Source organism: Spinacia oleracea, chromosome 4 (assembly GCF_020520425.1).
Source record: "Spinacia oleracea cultivar Varoflay chromosome 4, BTI_SOV_V1, whole genome shotgun sequence".
In the NCBI taxonomy this organism is placed as follows: Eukaryota; Viridiplantae; Streptophyta; class Magnoliopsida; order Caryophyllales; family Amaranthaceae; genus Spinacia; species Spinacia oleracea.
The window spans coordinates 57,448,960-57,474,475 of record NC_079490.1 but is presented as its reverse complement, the minus strand read 5'-3'; the positions used below and the strand labels follow the sequence as shown (position 1 = coordinate 57,474,475).

The 25,516-nt window shown below is 38.6% G+C and overlaps 1 protein-coding gene, 1 long non-coding RNA gene and 1 other non-coding gene across 15 annotated transcripts; 1 reads left to right on the top strand and 2 right to left on the bottom strand.

Moving 5' to 3' along the window:
* Positions 1-723: 723 nt before the first annotated feature.
* LOC130459946 (uncharacterized) lies at positions 724-16,119 on the bottom strand. The gene is made up of 2 exons (XM_056827591.1): positions 9,824-16,119; positions 724-1,005 (listed from the first exon to the last, which is right to left on the bottom strand). The coding sequence occupies exon 1, from the start codon at positions 11,378-11,380 to the stop codon at positions 9,926-9,928; it is 1,455 nt and encodes a 484-aa protein (XP_056683569.1). The 5' UTR covers positions 11,381-16,119; the 3' UTR covers positions 724-1,005; positions 9,824-9,925.
* Positions 16,120-16,232: 113 nt separating this feature from the next.
* On the bottom strand, positions 16,233-21,747 carry LOC110790526 (uncharacterized). 13 transcript variants are annotated; one of them, XR_008919706.1, is made up of 6 exons: positions 21,453-21,737; positions 20,492-20,596; positions 19,320-19,446; positions 17,922-18,709; positions 17,586-17,828; positions 16,529-17,072 (listed from the first exon to the last, which is right to left on the bottom strand). It is a non-coding gene; the product is annotated as an uncharacterized lncRNA (long non-coding RNA). The 13 variants fall into 13 exon arrangements; XR_008919711.1 differs by lacking the exon at positions 19,320-19,446 and having other exon boundaries at positions 17,922-18,083; positions 18,589-18,709; positions 20,410-20,596; positions 21,453-21,735; XR_002533804.2 differs by lacking the exons at positions 19,320-19,446; positions 20,492-20,596 and adding an exon at positions 16,233-16,483 and having other exon boundaries at positions 16,661-17,072; positions 21,453-21,732.
* Positions 21,748-23,103: 1,356 nt separating this feature from the next.
* On the top strand, positions 23,104-23,210 carry LOC130460192 (small nucleolar RNA R71). The gene has a single exon (XR_008920135.1). It is a non-coding gene; the product is annotated as a small nucleolar RNA R71 (small nucleolar RNA).
* Positions 23,211-25,516: the final 2,306 nt, after the last annotated feature.

Here is a 25,516-nt window from a genome sequence, read left to right as displayed (position 1 = left end):
CAGTCCATAATTCATATAGAGTCTTTTCAACAGCTTTTGACGGAGCACTATTCAGTGTGAGTGCTGCTGTTTGCAACGCATGTCCCCAAAATTGTAAAGGAAGTTCGGCTTGACCCATCATTGACCTGACTATATCGAGTAGGGTCCTGTTTCTCCGTTTCGACACTCCATTCCATTGAGGTGTCCCCGGAGCAGTGAATTCAGAAAGAATACCGTATTCTTTTAGATGGTCATCAAACGCGTGGCTAAGATATTCACCTCCTCGATATGATCTTAGAGCTTTGATTTTCTTACCATGTTGATTCTCTACTTCATTTTGAAATTCCCGGAATTTCTCAAACGATTCAGACATGTGTTTCATTAAGTAAATATAGCCATATCTAGTGAAATCGTCCGTAAACGTTATGAAATAGCTGAAATCACCTCTAGCTTTCATACTCATAGGCCCACATACGTCCGTATGTATTAGCCTAGAAGTCCGCTAGCTCTTTCTCCCACCTTTGAGAAAGGTTGCTTTGTCATTTTGCCAAGTTAACAAGATTCGCATTGATCAATCTTCTTTAAGTCGAATGATTCTAGAATTCCCTTCCGTTGAAGTAATTCCATGTGCTTTGTGTTTATATGGCCTAATCGACAACGCCACAGAAATGTGAGATCGGAATCACCAGTTTTAGTCTTTTTAGTATTTAAGTAATAAATATGGTTGCTCGTATCTAGCACATATAGACCATTTTCTTGTTATGCTGAACCCAAAAACGTTCCATTCAAAGCAAAAGAACAACTATTGTCTTTAAATTGAAAAATAAAACCTTTAGAATCCAAACTTGAAACGGAAATAATGTTTCTGGTGATACTAGGAACATAGTAACAGTATTCTAGTTCCAAAACAAAACCACTAGGCAAAGAAATAAAATAAGATCCTAAGGCTAATGTAGCAATCTGTGCTCCATTTCCCACGCGTAGATCCGTCTCGCCTTTATCAAGTCTTCTACTTCTCCTTAGTCCCTGCGAATTGGAACATAAGTGTGAGCCACAACCAGTATCTAATACCCAAGAAGTAGAATTAGCAAGATTCCAATGTATAACATACATCTGATAGGCTAAAGTCGTATCACCTAATCAAAAATAACCTAAGTTCACTAGCTAGGTAGCAAAGGGAAGTCAGGATCGAATCCACAGGGAAACAGTGTTCTTTCTATTACTAATTAACTAATCTAGACTATTGGTATCAAAAGGGTTTGAATTGATTTGTAGATTAAACTAATGCAATAATTAAAATAGAAAATATCAATGATAAAGGAATCTAGGGAAGCGGTTCACCACAAATGCAAACCGGGATTGGACAACGGACAACAACAATCAATTAACGATCATAACTAGGAAAACATGCATCTCTCGAATCTTATGAATTCCTTAGGCAATTATAACTAGCAGGCTCTCGCTATGTACTAATTACAATTCCTATTTAATAGCCACAGCTCAAAAACATCAGATTTATACCTCTCGGCGCATAATCTAAGGTTACTCAAACTCAAATTAAATTAGTCCGGCCGAACAGAATTGACGAGCAATAATAATAAGCTATAGAAATTATAATCAATCAATCAATAATCATGCCCACACATAATCCCAATCATGCATTCATGGATCCCCTAAACCCTAGAAATTAAACTACTCACTCATGATAACAAATAACAAAGCGAATAATATAATGGAAAACATGATTAAAGCGATAAATTAAATTAAAGTAAAGAACAATACCTAATTGAAGGACAATGAAATAATAAAGCTTGAATTTTTGATTGGAAATAAAAACTAAGTGTTTGAACAAATTAGAGAGAATAATAAGCTAAGGAAAATAATCTAACTCTTCAATACTAGAAAATAATGTATCTCTAAAAATAACAAAGGCTAGTATATATAGTTTGCCCAAAATAAAGCCCAAAAACCGGAAATATAACACGCGCATAAGCATCAGAGGTTGGCGTCGCCCGATCGGGCGACGCTTCGCACGATCGGGCGATGTGCTCGATAGTCGGCCCGATCGGGCCAAATTCCGCCCGATCGTGCGGTTTGCGAAAGGCTTACATCAGCTCCCAGATGGCCGCCCGATCCGGACCGGGCGAAGTGCGCCCGATCGGGCGCGCACAGAAGACTTTAATTCCCTTTTCTTTCCTCCCGATCTTCGCGTTTCGCCCTCAGCTCACAGGGCGATTTGCAATCATCAACATCCTTCGCCCATATCACTGAGTCTAACTCCCGGGGCTCAACCATAAGCATCTAAGGCTCCCGAAAGTCGACGATAATGGTCCCAAACTTCCTCGGGCTCGTGTAGTGGCCTAAATCACCATGAAACGGGTCTAAAAAGACCAATTTCTCACTAATCAAACCTGAAACCCAAGGCACACTCAATAACACATATTAGTACTAAAATGGCTCCTAAGAGCTCATTTGATGCATAAATGTACTAAGGGACGGCGGTAAAACTCTATATAAAACACAAATATTAAATTCCCCCAAGTTAGATCCTTGCTTGTCCCTAAGCAAGGAAATCATCGATGAATACAGGACCAACTTCACCCCCAACATATTTCAAAATGAAAAACATAATTCAAGGCAAAATCTAACGAACATGCGTCAATGTCAACCAATCAAATCCACCTAATCACAAATCCTCCCTAATAATCGTCACGCAAAGCGAACCACAAGTGCACAATGTAATTCAAGACTAGTGCTCACACACTCGTCACTCATTTATGTGGCGCGTAAAATATGTACCCGTTCGCTCTCCTCCCAACATATAAGTGAACAATGCCCTCCCAAACTCACAACACTCGTGTGTCTAGAAAAACATACACTCAACCTAGTAGTCGACTCAAAATGTGTCATGTCATAACTTGCATTGACAAACAACTACTTTCACATTAATACGACTCTATGCACAAAGGTCAAAAGGTCTTTCAAGCTTGTAATGATAGGCTTAGGTAAGGGTGTGGTAAATTTGGGTAAAATGTGAGCTTAAAGCCTTGGCTTTGGGGAGCATAAATCCTAGAAAATCCATGATCAACCACAAATGAGGACCACAACTCTCCCACTCAACACATGAATAAAAAAAACAAACAAACCACAGTATACTTTCTTGCCTTGATTTCACAATTATAACCAATCACTCATGAAGATAAGAAATTGTAATACCGGAGTGACAAAAGCATTGAACTAATTTGAGAATAACGATTTTTTTTATTTTTGCTCAATTTCCTTTTTTTTTCTTTCCCCTTTCTTTTTTTCTTTGGAATCTTCACATTTTTTTTTATTCTCCTCATCTCATTCATTTTTCAACTCATTTTTTTAACAACAGTCATGATAAGGAGAACTTCCCTTTTCAATACTCAAATATGCTCAAAATGTACCACACTACAACTCCCTCACCTCACTACTATTAGCTCCCCCAAGCTAGGCTTGGGACTAGTAACCAATGGGGAATTCACGGGCTTGTGGTTAGTCACCGAATAAAGGGCACAAGCACAACATGGGTAGAAAAAGAGGGAACAAATGTATCTATATTCATCTAAAGGCTACCTAAATAGAAAAATTGCCTTCGTCCTCCACAATGTGCATGTATATGAGTCATAAAATACTACTAACAGTTGCAAACCAATACTCAAAATCAACGACACACCAGGAACCTATCACAAATTCCTAACCAAGTCAACTAGTCAAGCACCAAGTCCACAAATAGTTAGTCAGAGTTGACTCATGTCATGGCATCAAAGTAATCGAATCACTAGAGGAAAAAACCTTATAGGTGGCTCATCAAACGTTGCCCTTATACAACAAGAGCAACTTTTGAGAAAAAATTATTTAATTTCTTTTTAACGAAAATTTTCCTAAAGTTTCAAAAGCGCAGCCTTTAAGGTAATTAAACACAAACTCTCATTTTATCTGTGTTTAGCTCGATCGGGCACCCCATTGTCATCTCCCTCCAACTTCTCCACCGGCGAGCTCTCATCTCCCTCCTCTTTCTCGTACCGGCGAGCTCTCATCTCCCTCCTCCTTCTCCACCGGCGAGCACGCCCACTTTCTTTAAAACCTTGAATCAAAAGGTTTTTTATTCTTGAGTTTTTTCCCTAAATTTTAGGGTTCTTGAAGATTGTTCTTCGATTTCTTGCACCTGGTAATGGTAGAAAATCGTAGATCAGTTTGGTGGTTTTGGTTCATATTCTTGGAGTCAATGGAGGTTTTTCCAAGCAACTGGACATTGTTCTTAAGATTTCCAGAATTAAATTTCTACCGAATTCTGGTATATTTCTCTTGTTCTTAATCCTTTTTTGGTGTGGATTGTTCTTTGGATGTTGCAATGTGGTGTTATAATTGTTTGATTACAAATTATAAGTGTTGTTGTTTATTGAACTTGGGGACTTCGAATATTTTAATTTGCTGGATGTTATGCCCTGCTCTATTTCATTATTCTTAGTTTACCTATATGATAAGTGATGAGATTGGATATGTGATTGACGATGCTCCATGGACTATAGGAGTTATGATTACGATTTAGTTTAGCGTGGTTCTTCTTACCAAGATTTAAAGCTTGGTGTCAGTGTTCTAAGTTGCACTCTAGAAACTATAACCAGAAACTGTAAATCTTCTTTGAGCGAGTTCATAATATCAACGGAATAAGTGATCATGACAGCGGAAATAGAAATTGTAAAGATCAGATATAGTAAAAAGCTAAGTTTCGTTGTCTATCAGACTATTACAAGTCTTGCCTTTGGACGATCATTCTTTATTAGTACTTTAAGACTTCGTCTTATTTCTTCTTCAAGCGTAGATTTGTATTCTTATCTTCAAGGGTTCTAGTCCATGATTTGCAGGTCATCGTTGCTACACTCTTTAGTTTTTTATGGGCTTTCTGTTTTGTTGTTGCTGGCTACTGTAGCCTAGATGTTGCTAGTGGAGTTCCTAGAGTGAAGATGTTGTCTTCTTCTCTGGTAGCAGTTGTTGTTGTGAGAAGTTTGCTTTTGGCTGCACTTTGCTGGGTTGGATGACCTGCTCTTCGTTGTTGTTGTTGTGTTAGATGAGGCCTTTAGGTTAATCTGGAGGGTCGGGGCAGGAAAACCGAGGATCGTGTTTATCCAATATAAATATGTCAGATTTCAGATCAGGCCCCTATAACATTTTTTTTAATAGTTTGTTTTCTTGTGCATGCTCATGTGTATTATAAATTGCATTAGTTAAGTTGTTGAACCTAGTTAATCAACTCCTTCGGCAATGTCATTCTACTCCAACTTTATTTGTTTTTTGTTATGCCGGGGTGGCTTAATCCCCATATACTTGTCTAGCGTCTTCTTACTTCTTACTCTAGTATAGAGTTTGTTTTGTAAAGAAGGTAATTTATAGCGGTTAAGAATTACTTTTACATTCAGGTTTGCCTTATGAAGTTTAAGATAGAGTATTATTGTCCTAAGGCTGCACTGTTTAAAAAGTTTGTTTATTCCAATTTCCCATGATTTCCCATATGATGGTTTTCTTGAGTCTATTTGTGTCCCATTCGCTGGTTTCCTCCTACTATTTACTATAACTTGTGTTACCTTCTTTGTGATGGTTCTTAGGTTCACCTTGCTGATGGGATTCAGGTTCTCTAAAATCTTACAATTTCTGGTCTCCAAGAAGGGGGTGATATCACTGGATCCATGGAGAGTATTAGAGTAGTAGTTCTGGTGTATCTAATGTGGGACACCAGCCTGTCCATAAATTTGACATGATTGTAGTTGTTGTAGATTCATCAGATCCCAGGTGATTATTTTTTCATTTTCTTTTATTTTAAATACATTTTTGTATATACTAGTAGTAATCAGATTCTAGGTAATTATTTTTTCACTTTCATTATTTTAGTAATTTTTTTATACTAGTAGTAATTACAGTATCCTTGTGTTTTGGTTTCTTGTAACAGCTCTGGCACACTTTATTATTGGACAGGAAGAACATACACACTGCCGGTTCAAAGTATTCAAACAAATTAGTTCACCCGGTGAGCTCTTCTGCTTCCTCTCTTTTACTTTCATTCACACATTAAGGGAAACGTGTATGCTGCTTATTCTTTTATCAGTTAATGCAGTAGCTAAAGTCTATTCAATAAAGAAGTTCTATGTTGGTGTATATATAGCTATAATCAATATCTATTCATTATGTCCTTAGCTGAGCTCGTTTCTGTTTGTTGCTTTGCCTGCTGCGATGTGATTCTGCCTACTGCTATTCTGCTATACCTGCTTTGATTATGATATGCTTCTTCTGTTTGACCTGATCTGCATACTTTTGACTTGATCTTCTGTTTCTGATCTTCTTTTGTTCTACTTCTTCTATTATGATCCTGTGTTTTTGTTCTGATATGCTTATGTTTTGCTTCTTCGTGCAACCAGGTGGTAATTTATGGTCAGAGTTGACCACAATTGACTTTCTGATTATTTTTTTTAGCTTGTATGCTGGATTTTGTTTGGTTTGAAGGATTGTAGGGGTTAACCCATGTTATACAAGATATGAGCTATAATGATGAACGAACCCTTAATGTCCAAAACTAGACCAAACTAGGTGAGATGGAGTCGTAATATCATAAAAATAAGAATATAAACATGAATAGGTTTTAAGTTCATTATTTATATTCATTTTTCCAAAGTTATGAGCGAAATAACCTATTTTAGACAAGATATGACCTATGTAGATCGAATGAGCCCTAAATATGCATAACTAGACAAAAGTAATTGAGATTGCGTCTTACAATCATAAAAATAAGAATATAGCGTGAATAGGTTTAAAAGTTCATCTTTTAGGTTCATTTTGTCAAAATTAGGAACGCAATAACCTATTTTAGACAAAATATGACCTATAATGATTGAACGAGCCCTAAATGTAGATAACTAGACCACAATAGGTGTGATAGAGTCTTACAAACATAAAAATAAGTATATTAAACATGTAAATGGTTTAAAATACTTATTTAAGTTCATTACTGGAAAGTTGGGAGCGAAATAAACCATTTTGTTCAAAATATGACCCACGTGAACAAACTAGCCTTAAATGTTCATAACTTGACAAAAGTAGGTTACAATGAGTCTTAGAAACATTAAATAAGTCCAATGAACATGTAAAGGGTTTAAAATACTTATTTCCGGTTCATTAATTGAAAGTTGGGAGCGAAATAAGCCATTTTTGTCAAAATGTGACCTTAAATGATCAAACAAGCCTTGAATGTGCATAACTTGACCAAAGCAGGTGATAATGAGTCTTATAATCATAAAAATAAATATATTAAACATGTAAATGACACAAAATATTTATTTAGATTCATTAGTTGAAAGTTAGGAGCGAAATAAGTCAAAATGTAACCTATAATGATCAAACGAGCCTTAAATGTACATACCATGAGCAAAGTAGGTGAATGAGTCTTTTAAACATAACACTAAGTATATTAAACAAGTAAATGGTTTGAAATACTTATTTAAGTTCATTAGTTGAAAGTTGGGACCGAAATAAGTCATTTTACTCAAAATGTGACCTATAATGATCAAACGAGCCTTAAATGTGCATAACTTGACCAAATTAGGTGATAATGAGTTTTTGAAACATAAACTAAGTGTACTAAACATTTTAAGTGTTTAAAATACTTATTTAAGTTCATTAGTTGAAATTTAGGAGCGAAATTAGCCATTTTAGTCAAAATATGAATTATATTGAAATGTGTATAACTTCACCAAAGTGGGTGATAATGAGTCTTTGAAACATAAAGCTAAGTGTATTAAACACGTACAGGGTTTAAAATTAGTTTAGAATGTGGATATAAGTTCGTTTGTTGGTAGTTGGGATCGAAAATGCCATTTTTGGCCATAAATGACCTATATCGACCCAAATGACCAATAGGCGTGCATAACGAACTTGAAATGAGTCATATAATCATATAACTAATCATATGAATCATGAAAACGTTTAGAATATGGAAATAGGTTCGTTTCTTGGTAATTGGGATCAAAATGCCTTTTTTGGCCATAAATGGCCTATATCGACCCAAATGACCCTTAGGCGTGCATAACGAACTTGAAATGAGTCTTATAATCATATAAATAATCATATAAATCATTAAAAAGGTTTAGAATGTGGATATAAGTTCGTTTGTTGGTAGTTGGGATCGAAAATGCCATTTTTGGCCATAAATGACCTATATCGACTCAAATGACCCATAGGCGTGCATAACGAACAAGAAATGAGTCTTATAATCATATAACTAATCATATGAATTATGAAAAATGGTTAGAAGGTGGAAAGAAGTTCTTTTATTGGTAGTTGGGATCGAAAATTTCATTTTTGGCCATAAATGACCTGTAACGACCCAAATGACCCATAGGCGTGCATAACGAACTTAAAATGAGACTTATAAACATATTACTAATCATATGAATCATTAAAAAATGTTTATAATGTGGATATAGGTTCGTTTGTTACTAGTTGGGATCGAAAATGCCATTTTTGGCCATATATGACCTATATCGACCCAAATGACGCTTAGGCTTGCATAACGAACTTGAAATGAGTTTAATAAACATATAACTAATCATATGAATCATGAAAAAGGGTTAAAATGTGGAAATAGGTTCGTTTGTTGGTAGTTGGGATCGAAAATACCATTTTTGGCCATAAATGACCTATATCGACCCAAATGACCCATAAGCGTGCATAACGAACTTGAAATCAGTCTTATAAACATATAACTAATCATATGAATCATGAAAAAGATTTAGAAAGTGTACTTAGGTTCATTTGTTGATATTTGGGATCGAAAATGCAATTTTTGGCCAAATACGATCTATATCGAGCTAAGTGAGCCTTAGATGTGCATAAAGAACTTGAAATGAATCTGAGTACACTCAGAAAGTTGTTTTCGCGACCAATATAATTTCTGTTTTGGCATATGAAAATTAATTTAATTTATTGGTTTGCATGTACGTTGTTCTTTTAAAGGTTTTCACAACTCCAAGGGAGGGGCCCTTTACCAAAGAGGAGTTGGATGAAGTTCGAGACAAGTGGGCTACTTACTTCAACGATTGTGAACTACCCTCAATGTAATAAATAGAGCAGCTTGTAGTTATCCGTGACTCTTATATTATTTTGTTATTTATCGATTTAATTAATTACATTTGAATTAATTTGGTAATATTATTGGAAATTTAAAATTTATATCATTTTTTAGGAATGTCAAGATGATGTTTGGTGAAACAGTATTCTATAAATTATAATGCACAATTTTATATTGCAAAATATCAGAAATTATATTGCAGAATTTTTTTTTTTAAAAAAAAAAAACTCAAAAGTTGCCCTTGTTTGGAACAAGAGCAACTTATGTGAAGCTTATAAGTTACCCTTGTTTCAAACAAGAGCAACTTATGTGAAACTTATAAGTTTCACATAAGTTGCCCTTGTTGCAAACAAGGGCAACTTATAAGATTATAAGTTGCCCTTGTTAAAGGCAACCTTTGATAATTTCACAAAAGTGACCCCCCCATATGTTTCCCTTATAATTGGCAACTTATAAGCCTATTTTAATGGAAACTTATGATGTTTTTTCCTCTAGTGAATATCAAATCATGGCTAACACATCTACATTGCTCATCATCAAATACCAAGAATCAAAACAATTTTCAATCAAAGGGGCACAGGAAAGCATGATTTTGTATTCTCGAACGTATTTTTGTATATTTTTTTTTCAAAGCAATAAACTAATCTAGAAAGCAATAAACACACCAAAATAAGTAAATGCAAAAATGAAAAGAAAACATACCTAATATGTACAGGTAAGTGAAGTGAAACACCCCCCCAAGCTAAATCAGACAATGTCCTCATTGGCTCAAGGGGTATCGAACCATCTCGATCATCCTCAGCATCATTGATGGCCTTGACCATCATCACCATCATCACCACCTCGACCACCATGACCGCTAGGGCCCGCTCCATACCCACCGTAGTGGGTGAGTGTGAAGGTGCCCATGGAACCGGGAGCTCCATATCCCCCCGCGGGATAGGCAAACCAGGAAGGGTGCTGGGCATCCTGAGCAATATAGCCCTGCCTGGCATACTGATCATAGATAGGGAACATGGCCCTTTGGTGATCACTCGCACACTCATGAAAACCGATCTCAAGCCTGCCCAACCTCTCATGAATGGACCCCTGCTCCTCTTCTGGTGTCAGGCCACCCTGTGGCCTCCCCTCATCCCCTCGACGCCCCCTCCTAAAGTAGGTGCGAGGCTCGGGCTGAAACTGGTGGGGCTTTGGTTGTGGGTCAGGCTTGGGTTTAGGTTCCTGCTCTTGCTCGACTCCAACATACAGATAATGAGCCTGGCCGGGTCTGAAACGGGTGTGGCCTTGAGGGTCAGGCAAGGAGAAAAACCTGTTCCCCTCGAACATCCAATACATGGCACCCGGCCGATACAACCCATGCTCACCCTGCAAGCGGCAAAGCCCAGCAAAATAGGCCAAGTCTAGTAAGTTGCTACCCAAAACCGGAGTTTGGTTAGCCTCAACAAAGTTTACCGTGGCCATGGCAATGTGGGTGATCAACCCACCAATGGTGATGCGAGTGGTGTGCGAGCTAGTGGCTATTGAATAAAGTTGGGAAGCCATATGATGGGCTAAGTTCATTTTATACCTCGCTTCCCCCTCTAGAACATAGCCACCCAAAATCTCCAGCTCCGTACTCCTAACATTCTGAGTCTCCTCTCTACCAAATATGGTGAACCCCAGGAACCTGTAGAATACAATGGGGACAGGGTGTTGTATCTTGGAAGCATGCAAGTGTTGCATACTATCGGGATCACTATTACCGGTCAGCTTTCCCCACATTTCACAATTATTATGGGCACTACCAGGCTTCCTACTAGGGGTAGTGGACAATCCAAAAATCCCACCAAAGTCAGCAAGACTCAAATGAACATCAATGTTCATCAAACGAAAATGAACCGAAGACACATTCCTATAACCATCTTTACGTAAATGCAAAGAACTCAGAAACTCCAAAGTCAGTCGCCTAAATGTAAGACGCAACATGCTATACATATTCCTCATACCAACACCATAAAAAACTCGTTTCACATCCTGTTCAAGACCCATATCGTGCAAAGATTTTTGACAGATAAAGCGGGTAGGAATTACCTCCCTCTTTTTGAGATGGACGAACCGATCCCATTGCCAGTCCATAGCAAAGATAACGTTCGGAAAATCCCGGCCGGCTTCGAACTGGGGCGGGGGCAGTGGTGGTTTCGGTTCACGAGCTCGGCTTGTAGAAGCCTCGTGCTGGTTCCTTGCTTGCATGGTGCAATTCCTCTTAGGACGGTAAGCCATGGAAGAAAATCTGAATTTTTGAGGTTTTTGGGGTTTTTGGTGGAATTTGGGGATTTTATGGAGGGTGGAGAAATCTGAAATTAGTTAGGTGTAGGTTGTAGAGGATGATGATAGGAAGATTTTGATGTATGGTGTGTTGAATTTGGTGAAGAATTGAGTGAGATATGAGGGTTGGAAGTTTTGTGAGATTGGGGTTTAATGGAGGAAGAGAGAGAAAGCTTAGGTTGAAGAAGATGAGAGGGAATGAAAGAAAGGGGATCTCGTGCATAGGTTCGATGAAATCGCCCGACGCCCGATCAGGCAGCAGCTCGCCCGATCGGGCGAAATAATACATTTCTGAAATCGTCTATGCGCGCCCGATCGGGGACACCTCGCCCGATCCGGATCGGGCGATATGCGAAACGAGCTTTTGACTTCTTCTCTTACCCAGATTTTACCCCTGACTTCAAATTGACCTCATCGCACACCGCCCGATCGGGCATCCTACTCGCCAAACGAGTCGATCGGGCAACCATTGTCGGGTCGGGCAAAAATTAAGGTCTTCTCAACTTTCAGTACGCGCCCGATCGGGCGGACCTTCGCCCGGTCGGGCATTTTACTCTGACAGGCGGCCCGATCGGGCATCCATCGCCCGATCGGGCGATTTTCAGGGATTTTGCTGATGTCGACACGCGCCCGATCGGGCGCACCTCGCCCTATCCGGGTCGGGCGGTTTGCAGTATGCTCCGTATCAACTAGAATTTCACTTTTTCGACTTGGATCTTCAGGCCTGCACACTATTAAACACCCAAACAGCGTAATTCCCTCTTCTCACCTCTCCAACACCAAAAACTATACTGAAACACATTTAGGTAGGGGAAAACACTAACAAAACACACAAAAGAGAGCGAAAATTGAAAATTATACTACTAAACAAATAAAATACGGGTTGCCTCCCGCAAAGCGCTGGTTTATTTCTAGGTCCCGCTCGACCTCATTACCTTGAATATGCAGTTCATGGGGCGGAGGGATTTAGGTGATGAACCTCAACCACTCCTACAGCAGCCCATCATGGTACAACTTCAGACGTTGCCCATTGACTTTGAATCGCTCACCATTATTGTTTTCTACTTCAACTGACCTAAACTTGCTTACCATAGTCACGGTGAACGGCCCCGACCATCTAGACTTAAGTTTTCCAGGAAACAACTTAAGCCTAGAGTTGAATAGTAGAACCTTGTCGCCCACCGCGAACTCTCAATGCAGAATGTGATTGTCGTGCCACCGCTTAGTCTTTTCCATGTAAATCCGAGCACGATCATAAGCTTGTAATCGGAATTCATCTAGCTCACTCAGTTGAAGTAACCGCTTCTCACCGGCTAACTTTGCATCCATGTTGAGCTATTTGATTGCCCAATAAGCCTTGTACTCCAATTTCTACCGGTAAATGACACGCCTTGCCATACACCAATCGATACGGGGAGGTACCAATAGGTGTCTTAAAGGCGGTTCTATATGCCCACAGAGTATCATCCAGCTTATCGCTCCAATCCTTCCTAAACTTTGCCACCACTTTCTCAATGATAGATTTGATCTCCCGATTAGAGACCTCAACTTGCCCACTCGTCTGAGAGTGGTAGGCTAGCCCAGTGCGGTGATAAACCCCATACTTGCGCAGGAGTGCATCCAGATGCTTCTCATGGAAGTGTGACCCTCCATCACTAATCAAAGCTCGCGGAACCCCAAATCTAGGAAAAAGGACTTTCTTGAACAGAGAAATGACTGTCTTGGCATCATTAGTAGGTGAGGCAACGGCTTCTACCCACTTGGACACATAATCTACAGCAACAAGGATATACAGATTACCCTTGGACGATGGGAACGGTCCCATGTAGTCAATTTCCCAAACATCGAAAACCTCAACCTCAAGAATCCCGTTCTGTGGCATCTCATACCTCCTCGAAATAGTGTCGGCCCTCTGGCACGCATCACAAGCCATAATGAAAGCTTGTGCATCATTGAACATAGTAGGCCAGTAGAAACCGCACTGCGACAACTTAGCATTGGTCTTTGACGGTCCATGGTGACCACCATAAGGTGAAAAATGACACCTACTGATAATGTCCTAGACTTCCCATTCTGGAACACATCGCTTGTACAAACCTTCGGCGGTCTCACGAAACAAATAAGGGTCATCCCAAAAGTAGAACCGAACATCATGTAGGAACTTCTTCTTCTGTTGATATGTAAGATTGGCCAGAAAAATACCCCCTACAATGTAGTTTGCAAAATCTGCGAACTATGGTGACTGACTGGCAAGTGCAAGTAAGTGATCATCCGGGAATGAATCATCGATCGGTTTAGACACTTTACCATCATCATATCTCAATCTACACAAGTGATCTGCAACTACATTCTCAACCCCTTTCTTATCGCGAATCTCCAGATCAAACTCCTATAGCAGTAGTATCCATCGAATAAGCCTAGGCTTAGCTCGATCCACATTAACTGGAGGGGGCAATTGTTCAATCACTTGGACCTTAGCTCGATCCACCTGAATGATCTTATCAGATATTAAATGCCCCAAGACCACACCTTCAGTAACCATGAAATGACACTTTTCCCAATTCAGGACTAGATTACACTCTTCACACCTTTTCAATACTTTAGTCAGATTTAGTAAACAAGAATCAAAAGAAGTACCATAGACACTAAAGTCATCCATAAACACTTCCATAATAGACTCAATAAACTCAGAAAAGATGCTCATCATGCAACGTTGGAAAGTAGCAGGTGCATTACACAGACCAAAGGGCATCCTACGATATGCAAAGGTACCATAGGGACAGGTGAAGGTGGTATTTTCCTGGTCGTCTGGATGTATGGGAATTTGAAAGAAACCAGAATAACCATCCAGATAACAGAAAAACTTGTGACAGGCTAGCCTTTCTAACATTTTATCAATAAAGGGAAGGGGAAAGTGGTCTTTTTTAGTAGCCACATTTAGGCGCCTATAATCAATACACATGCGCCAACCTGTGACTACCCTAGTTGGTATCAACTCATTTTTCTCATTTCTAACCACAGTTGTCCCCCATTTCTTAGGCACTACCTGAACAGGACTCACCCACTTAGAATCAGACATAGCATAGACAATACCCGCATCAAGCAATTTCATAACTTCAGCTTTCACAACATCTTGCATGACGGGGTTCAAACGACGTTGGGGTTCAATGCATGGTTTGTGATTTTCATCTAGATGTATCCTATGAATGCAAAAGTTAGGGCTAATACCCTTTAAATCATCAATATTGTACCCAATGGCCTTTTTGTGCTTTTTCAACACAGTAAGAAGTTAGGACAACTGGTCTGCATCAAGTGCAGTACTGACGATTACAGGGAAAAGTTGTTCATCATCCAAAAATACATATTTAAGGTTAGCAGGAAGAGGCTTAAGTTCGGGTTTCTTTACCTCTTTAACAGGACAAACCGACCGAACTAACCTCTTCAATTTGGTGCTCTCTGGTTCAGACCCTCCCCCATCAAGAGCCAACTCTAGAGCATCCACTTCGGCACTCCAATAACTGCTATCACTTGCAGAAGATTCACAACAAAGCACTGCCTCCAAAGGATCCCTTTCGAGAACTTGGGAGACGTTATCACGCATAATAAAATCAACTACATCAATTCGATAGCATTGTTCTTCCTCTAGCATGGGACTCTTTAAGGCACTATTCAGATTAAAAGTCACCTTATCATCCCCAACAGACAAAGTCAATTTCCCACTTTTAACATCAATGACCGCCCCCGCCATGTGAAGGAAGGGTCTACCTAAGATAATGGGAATTTGTGAGTCCTACTGCATGTCTAGTACCACAAAGTCTACAGGTATATAGAACTTACCTACTCTAACAGGGACGTCCTCTAAAACACCTAAGGGGTATTTGACAGAACGGTCGGCCATTTACAGAGTGATATTGGTAACCTTAAGCTCACCCATATTCAGTTTAGTACAGACAGACAAGGGCATAACAGACACACTAACACCTAAATCACACAAAGCTTTATCAATAAATACGGTGCCAATGTTACAAGGGATGGAAACACTCCCGGGGTCTTTAAGTTTAGGTGGAGACTTATTTTGCAAATAGGCACTACATTCCTCAGTAAAAGCTACAGTCTCTATCTCACAAACAGCACGTTTCCTGGTCAAAATATCTTTCATGAATTTAGCATATGCAGGAACCTGTAAAATTAATTCAGTAAAAGGAACCGTTACCTGCAAGTTTTTTACCACTTCCAAGAATTTTCCAAACTGTTTGTCTAGCGCACACTACTACATTTCTTATCAGATACAACGCCTAAAATCGTTGCATTAGGAATCAAAATCCGTCGCATTAGACCTAATGCGATGACAAATGACCCTTGCATCCGGTGGCGTTGCATTAGGCCTAATGCGACGATCAGTGACCTAATGCAACGGGAAATTAATACCGTCGCATTAGATAAGCATCTAATGCGACTGTCCTTAGATGGGGTGTCGCATTAGATCTGTAGCTAATGCGACGACTATTTTAGCTAATGCGACGGGTATTTTAGCTAATGCTACGGTTATTTTAGCTAATGCGACGGTTTTCTATGTTGGCTTAAAGAAATAATGCAACGCGTTTTAGCCTAATGCAACAGTAATTTATTGTCAAAATAAATCTATTGAGCACCTAATGCAACAGGTTCATTTATTCATAATAATAAAATAATAATAATAATAATAAGAATAATAATAATAATAATAATAATAATAATAATAATAATAATAACAATAATAATAATTAAAATTAAAATTATAATTAGTTTTCTAAATTAAGAAAAGATGTCAATAATAAAATATTTTTATTCACTTAAAGAGTAATATTAAAATATTAGTGGCCATAGGACACATGCATTACAAAATAGTCGTTCACTAATTAATTTAGTGTTTTTAATGAAAAAAAATGCATAAAATAAAAATCCATATAAACAAATTTAACATTACTATAAATTACAAAATAACTCAAAAACGAACAAGAGCCTCCACCGTCTCATTTGTTAGATCTACATTTATTCTCCATTTAGCTCAACATACTCCTGCAAGTTTAAATCATGAATGGGCACTAGCTAAAACACGATAAATAATATAATAAACTTTACCTTTATTCAAATAAAAGCATGAAATTTCACAAAATTGTAAGCAATACCTAGATACGACTATTTTTAAATGAAAATCTCAAATCCTTAAAATGACTCCAATCAAATACAACTTACTGTTTTAGGACGGAGGAAGTAGAAATTGTGTTTAAAGTTTGAACCAAGCTGAGCAGGAACAATAATACATCGAGGGGCCTTGCATACTGTGAAATCAAGGGGTCTTGCATATGTGGATTTCTATGATGATGCACACCTTGAGGCTGTTGTGGTAAAGAACAGACAATGGTTGCTGAAGAATAAATTGAGCATCGCAGATCTGGTCCTTCTAAAAGAAAAAATCAATCAGGTCCAAAGATATGGCCTGGAGATCAGGCAAGAACCAAGAGAAGCCATTCTTTTGATCCATCCGGTGATCAGCCGACCTCTAGTGAGGTGCGTAACAATGATGGAGTCCAACTCAAGGGAAAGAACACATTTGCAGTTCCACGCAATGTCAGGCCGCTTGGTTTTACCGAGATCAAACCAAAAGCTGTTGAAAGTGATGACAAGAAACCAAAATCAAATGATGAATTCAGAAACATGTTTCTTAAAAAGTAGCTGATACAATTGTTTGTGAGAGTTAAATGTACAGGTCTCTAGTTTTTGTTACTAATCACTAGCCGCAAATGGTAATTTACTACCCTTTATTAAGTTATTTGTATCAACTTTGAGCTATTAACTAAACTCTTTCACATGAACTGCAAACTAGAAGCTAGTAGGGCCTTAGTATTAAGCTTCTATTGAGTGTCAAGTCCTCCTATTACTTCTTCAGTTTAGAAGTCCTTTTTTCCTTTTTCCCTCAACTCTTTACATATTTGCTTCTAACCTCCCCTCACCCCTTGTTGTATACTAATACTAGACAAGTATTTCCTTCTAGCTGTCTACTATACGAACCTGTCCAACTATACAAGTACACTCTCCCCCTTAAAGCACTACATTGAAAAAATAGGTATTGTTAGTTTGGATGAACACAAAAATAGTATGCCAAGTCAAAATTCCTTACAGTAATTCGAAGAAAGCTTGCTCTTCTGCTCCATCTTGTAGGATGTTAGTTGTAATGCGGTACTCAATGAAAGAGCGGCTTTATAAATGCTTTATGTGGAACTTACAGACTCTGGTGAAATTCCTGCTACCGGAACACTCATTAAGCCACCAGTTCCTGCTGCATAGTAGCAATACATTTCAAGCTCTTCGTAGTTCTCATAACTAGTTTTCCATGTATCCATTCTCATTCCTTTCGTCAAATCTTTGAACGGTTATTTGTCAATAAATGTAAGTTAGTGTAGCAAAACTAACAGGAAATCTAAGGAGATAACTGAAGTAAATAGGTGAAACGTACCTTGATTTCTAAGGGATATTGTTGGACAGTGTCAGCCAAGGCAACATCAATTTTTTCATGAGGGTATCAATCAAAGATGTCCTCGAGCCTCTTTTCCCAGTTATCCAACACAACTGAGTCCATGAGACAGAAATTTAGACCATCCACCAGCTCATCAATCCTCTGTGTACAAGCAGTCAACCAGGGCAGCATAGTATTATCCGCGGAGCCTCGGTGAGAAATATATATCCAAAAAAAGAAAAGGAAAAGATAGCATGATTACACTTCAAGTGAAATGATATATGTTATTTGGAATTGGATAGGTTTTAATCCACTGTGTAACTTATGCTAAGAGTGCAGCTAGCTCCTAGGTGAAATTTAAGACAATATCTATGACAAAGTTCTTGTTTAAGTAAGACAAAATCTATGGAAACAAAGATAAAAGTAAAAAAATCAAACAGATGAAGTTTGCATTTTGTAAAGTAATATAGAAAACAAAATTTAAAAGCCTCCACATTTAGAGTTCCAACTTTCAATTCTGTTGAGTATTCGCTATGAACCTGCTTAATATTTGCGCCAAAATCCTCTAATACAACAATTAGCGTCCAAAATCGGAATTAGGGTAACCTATTCATCTCAATCATCAGCCAAAAAAAGTAAATAGAGGAGAGAAATAATATGCAGTTACCCACTATTGCGGTTCTGTTGTTGGGGAGACACCCATTAGAGGTTAGATTGTAGGGTTGGCGAGTACAGTGCTCAACTTGAAGCTTGAATAGCTTAATATGAAGCAATACCTTGTCTCCCCTCTACATCAAAACCCTTTTTTTTTATCAGTTTCAACTAGTAAATACAAAGTATCAAATTTTCAGACCCTCTTTATTCATAAATCATGCCATTGAAATTCGTCATGGACCATCTTTGTCAACTACACAAAAATTAGAAACCGCAACTACAATTAAACTAATTTTATAACTCATGAACAAGGCATAATTTGATAAACATGAGAAGCAGCAGCAGCAAAAGATGATGATAATCCTCCCAACACGCACAAAGGCCAAAACACTATTAATTTAATTTGCATTTAACTAAAAACATCATGAAGCTGAATTGATACAGAACCATAATAATCCCTATTGCAACGGTTCAGATTTTACTGTTGCATTAGATGCTATATGACCGTTGCATTAGATGCTATATGACCGTTGCATTTAGTCAAAAATGTAGTAGTGTTACTCAAATAAAAATATAAAAGACTTTATCAGCATCTCAATTCAGTAAACGAGATTAATCGCCAGAAAAATGCATAATCTATGATCTGACAGAAAATGACACTTACATAAAGTCAACAGAAATGATTTGTCATGTTATTACTTCCATTAAAAATGAATAAACTAAAGCAATATCCATAGCTAAAACCTGTAATAAAAGAGCAGGTATACATCAAAGTGTGAGAAACATTGAAACAGTGCTTGAATCTGATATGATACTAAGCTACTGTACAGTGCTTCACAAAATCACCCATAGTCGGGGATTGAGCCAAAACCTGTAATATGAAGATCAGGAATACAACAGTCATCATCCATGTCAAGTTTTTTTTTTGGAAAATAAAGTATTTTTACCTAAAGGAATAAGAAGTTACTACAAAGCTGAGTGTTGCCACCAAAGTGCAGCAGAAACAGAAAGTAAGCAAGCTAATTGCAACTAAAAAAGCAGTCGTTTACTAACAATTTTACTAATAGTGAGCAAGTTCAGACAAATTATACTCCGTATTGTGCAGCTTGGCTGCAGCAGGACCATACATGCTGCCACGCCTGCTCTTGCGTGAAAGGGCAGTAAGAATCATTATGTTTTAGTCATTCTGTGAGTTCATTCTGTTTTAGTCCAGTTGGTAAAGAATCTGAATCCAAGCCAAGATTTGTATCTTTAACCAAACCAATTGCCAATTCAGTGAGTTCATCTCGTTTTAGTCCAGTTGGTATCCGTGTTCTAATCCACACCAAGATTGTACCTTTACCATGATAATCAGAATCTTCGCATAAATAAAAGTGGCAAAATCATAAATGAGCTTAGCTGTATCGGTTGGAATTATATAAATAGTTGGGGGTAGAGTGTATTTATTGAGTACTCCTACTCAGCATTATTCGCATGAAGGGAAAGGAGAGCATATATTAATCTTTACATGTCTGAAGCTGACAATAACAAGATGTATCATGTGAAATAGCATATTAACTGCCAGTGTGTGCAGATCAGAATATCAGTAATCAAAGTCTTAGGGCCAGTCTCTAAATGTAACCAAATGCCCATCCAGGCTCGCATCCAGCAACCCAAGAAGTCAAATTATAGTTCTTGTTACCTAGCATATATCAACTATAATCATCTCAAAAGCTTGAAGCTCTATACAACTACAACATGATGGCTGAAAGACCATGCTCAGAAATAAAGCAAAATGAAAAGCCTAGCATATGAAACTTTGACTAACAATACAAATATTGCACATCTCACTCACCAATCTGCTTCCCATGAAAAGATGGTGCGTTCACTTTGACTAACAATACATTTACAATACAAATATTCCATATCTCACTCACATATCGGCTTCCCATGAAAAGATGGTGTGATCAGCTTAGGAATTTTTCCACTGTAAAACCTTTTATAACTTTTGCTACTCCCGTAAATTTCCAAACTGGAGAAATCTGACCCAAGGAACCCCAAGTCAGCAATTCTTAAATAGTTAAATGCATTGTATAATTTCTTTCACCTTGTGCTCTTGTATAACGAGCAACTACTTAATCATCATATTCATATAAAACACTCCCTAGTAAGAAATGAATAGAAACACCCAAAACATTTCTGATCACAAGCTGAGAACTTCACAAAATCAGGGAGAATTAAACCAGTAATGGAAGCTAGATAATAAATTCATTATAAGCAGGATACAGGGAACTGAAATCGATTAACCCTCATCTTCTTCGCCATCAAAACAAACTCAACATGTTAATCAATCAAAGAGGGTTATCAGGTCACACCTATGACTACGGTAAGCTGTTCTGTTTCTGGCTATAGCTATACCTTTTTTACAATATACGAAGCATTAGAAATTAATGTTGAGGAATCAAGAGTAAACACAGATTTATTTCAGAAATGGGTGTTATATAGATTAATTTTGGGTGTTACAGAGCCCAATTTTATTCAGCTACAACGATCACCACATTCACATAGCAGCAACATTTTGACCCGCCAAGGTTGTTCTGCAAAACCCCTAATTAATCTATCTCATAACTAGGATTCGATGTTTTAATCAATTTCGACCATCCGGTACATCGATAATCTCATCGAACACAGTCAATTTTGCACTCATTCAAAACAAAATCGAAGAAAATAGCTAATATTGCAACAATAATCTACCACAACACAAAACAAACGTCCAAATTTCAACCTCACAAATGATTCAAATCTATCAAACATAATGCTTGTAAAGAACGCGACGAACCCCATACAAACATCGATAACATACCGGGAATAACAACAGAGTGTGAACAGATTACATACCTCCTCTTAAGTTGTTCGAATTGTTATGAGAAACCCCAATTCAATCCTCCTGCTCGATGAACAGCAAGCAAGCAACGTGAGATAATGTCGCAGCCAAGAAATTCGATTAATCTGGAGCCCTAATTGCGAATTCCGGACCAAATCGTTAGAATTTGCCCAAAATTTTGATGAAACCCTAAAAAAATGATCCTATTTTCTCTCAGTCTAAGGCAGTGTTTGTGTGTGTGTTTTAATTTACTTTTCCAATTTTTTTTTACCGAAAATTAAAGTGTGGCCAGGTTTTGAAATTTTAGGGAAATAATGGGAGGGAATAAGCAAAAATGGTAGGCACAAAAATAAAGTTAATGGGAGGGAATAAAGTAAATTGGCACACCCGTCGCATTAGCCTAATATGCCGTCGCATTTGACCCCCTATTGCAACGGCTTCAGACATACCGTCGCATTAGCCCAGATTTCTGAATTGTATAAAAGATACCGTTGCATTAGCCTTCTCTATTGCAACGGTTCTCAGTAAGGTGTCGCATTAGCCTTTTCTTGACCGTTGCATCTGATAAAAAATGTAGTGGTGAGCTTATTCTTGAGTTGCCGGTTTGGGAAGGGGAGTACAATAGGTGGTACTTGAATATCTGTCCCCTTCTTAACCTCAGTTGTAGGCTCATTCTCACTGACTACCTTTTCAGCTTCCTTACCATCCATGACTATCTCTGGGACTTCCTCACTAACCAGACCACTAGCAGACACCCCAGAATCAACCTCAACGGGCATAGAGGGACCATCATAACCTCTACCACTCCTCAATGTAATAGCATTCACAGTTTCCCTATTTACAGGCTGTGAAGGAAGCTGGTCGGGGGACCTCCCTGGAATAGTAGTATCCATCTGTGCCAACTGTGTATCAATGATCTTGTTGTGAGTAGTAAGAGCATAGATTTTCGCATCCTTTTCACTTAGAGATTTTTGCATTTGTAGCATCATATTTCTCATCTCTACTAGCATAGGGTCAGACTGTGTGACTTGAGGTTGTGGTGATGTGTGTTGTCTAGGGAACCCAGGTGGTCCACTAGACTGTTGGTTGTAGTTGTTTTGTGGTTGTTATTATTGTTGTTGTGGGGGTTGGTATGGTTGTTGTGGTGGTGGATGTTGGACTTGATGGGGGTTCTGGATATTGTTGCTCCTATAAGATAGTAGAGGGTTGTTTTTGTAGCCCTCATTGTAAGAGTTGGAGAATGGGTTATTTTGTTTGTAGGACTGGAATGCGTTACATTGTTCAATAGAGCTCCTACATTCCTTTGCATAATGACCAGACATTCCACAACTTTCACAGACATTAGCAGTTTGAGCACCCATTGCAGCTACACTAACAGGTTGGGCAGATTGAGCATTTGCTGCTTGCATATTATCAAACTTATAATGTAAAGCAGTCAATTGGGCAGTTAATTGTTCTATGGAATTCAAATCATGCTTACCACCCTTGTTAGCTAGGACTCTAGGATTCCCATACTGGGCATTATGAATTTCCATCTCCTCAATCACCTCCATGGCTCTAGGTACCTCCAGCTGCATGAACCTCCCACTGGCGGTCGAATCCAAAACAAGTCTAGACTCATTACCCAGACCATTATAAAACTGTTGAATCAAGAACCAGTCATCCAAACCATGGTGCGGGCACTCTCTCTGCAAGTCCTTGAATCTCTCCCAAACCTCGAACAAACTCTCATCTGCATGTTGAGAAATAGAAATTATCTGACCCCTCAGACTAGCGGTCTTCTCAGGTGGGAAATATTTAACATAGAATGCAAGGGCCAAGGACTCCCAATTAGTGATTTTCATAGCCGCCCGATTCAACCCATTGATCCACAACTTTGCTTTCCCACTCAGAGAGAAGGAGAAAAGTATCTCCATAGTCTGCTCCGGAGTCAATCCCTTTTGCTTGATGGTGGAACAATATTGGATGAAGGACTGAATGTGAAGGTTCGGATCTTCACCTACTTCCCCACCGTACTGGCGTCTCTCAATCATGTTAATTAATGCAGGCTCAATCTTGAAGGTCTCAGCTGCCATAGCAGGCATGATTGCCTTTGGTAGCACAGACAAACTTGGCTTAGAATAGTCTGTAAGCCGCGGGGTAGGTGGTGGTGGAGTTTCGTCACCCATCTCTATCTCTGAAACTGAATCTGTATCTGAAGGAAAAAGATCGCCAAAATTATGATCAGAATCAGAGTAATTCCCACACTGTGCAATGAAAGTTCTTCGTCTACGAAAGGTTCTTTCGGGTTCAGGATCCAATGGAGTAAGATTACTAGTACCTACGGTCCTGGGCATAGAAAAAGAAACTACAAAAAAAATGTGAGATCCGGTCTCAAGGAACGTGGGTTCCTTGAGTAGTAACAAACAATAATCTAGAATAAACAATCATCAACAGAAAATAAAACCGTTTCCCCGGCAACGGCGCCAAAATTTGATACGCTAAAGTCGTATCACCTAATCAAAAATAATTTAAGTTCACTAGCTAGGTAGCAAAGGGAAGTCAGGATCGAATCCACAGGGAAACAATGTTCTTTCTATTACTTATTAACTAATCTAGACTATTGGTATCAAAAGGGTTTGAATTGGTTTGTAGATTAAACTAATGCAATAATTAAAATAGAAAATATCAATGATAAAGGAATCTAGGGAAGCGGTTCACCACAAATGCAGACCGGGATTGGACAACGGACAACAACAATCAATTAACAATCAGGCTCTCGAATCCTATGAATTCCTTAGGCAATTATAACTAGCAGGCTCTCGCTATGTACTAATTACAATTCCTATCTAATAGCCACAGATCAAAAACATCAGATTTATACCTCTCGGCGCATAATCTAAGGTTACTCAAACTCAAATCAAATTAGTCCGGCCTAACAGAATTGACGAGCAATAATAATAAGCTATAGAAATTATCATCAATCAATCAATAATCATGCCCACATATAATCCCAATCATGCATTCATGGATCCCCTGAACCCTAGAAATTAAACTACTCACTCATGATAACAAATAACAAAGCGAATAATATAATGGAAAACATGATTAAAGCGATAAATTAAATTAAAGTAAAGAACAATACCTAATTGAAGGACAACGAAATAATAAAGCTTGAATTTTTTATTGGAAATAAAAACTAAGTGTTTGAACAAATTAGAGAGAATAATAAGGTAAGGAAAATAATCTAACTCTTCAATATTAGAAAATAATGTATCTCTAAAAATAACAAAGGCTAGTATATATAGTTTTCCAAAAATAAAGCCCAAAAATCGGAAATATAACACGCGCATAAGCATCAGAGGTTGGCGTCGCCCGATCGGGGGATGTGCTCGATAGTCGGCCCGATCGAGCCAAATTCCCTCCGATCGGGCGGTTTGCGAAAGGCTTACAGCAGCTCCCAGATGGCCGCCCGATCCGGACCGGGCGAAGTGCGCCCGATCGGGCGCGCACAGAAGACTTTAATTCCCTTTTCTTTTCGCCCGATCTTCGCGTTTCCCCCTCAGCTCACAGAGCGATTTGCAATCATCAACGTCCTTCACCCATATCACCGAGTCTAACTCCCGGGGCCCAACCATAAGCATCTAAGGCTCCCGAAAGTCGACGATAATGATCCCGAACTTCCTCGGGCTCGTGTAGTGGCCTAAATCACCATGAAACGGGTCTAAAAAGACCAATTTATCACTAATCAAACCTGAAACTCAAGGCACACTCAATAACACACATTAGTACTAAAAAAGGCTCCTAAGAGCTCATTTGATGCATAAAAGTACTAAGGGACAGGGGTAAAAATCTATATAAAACACACATATCAACATCCCTGAAGGAGAAGCAATGTTTCCGTCCTTCTTCTCTTCCTTTAGTTTAGGGAAATTTCGCTTGTAATGACCAATTTTATTACAATTGAAGCATTATGATGTTGAAGGAGAAGCATTTTTCCTCATCTTGCTCTTAGAAGGCGCCAGTTGCCCTCCGGGAGTGGATGAAGATGCAGCCTTGCTTTTCTTCCCCTTGCACACTTTCTTGAATTTAGTGCACC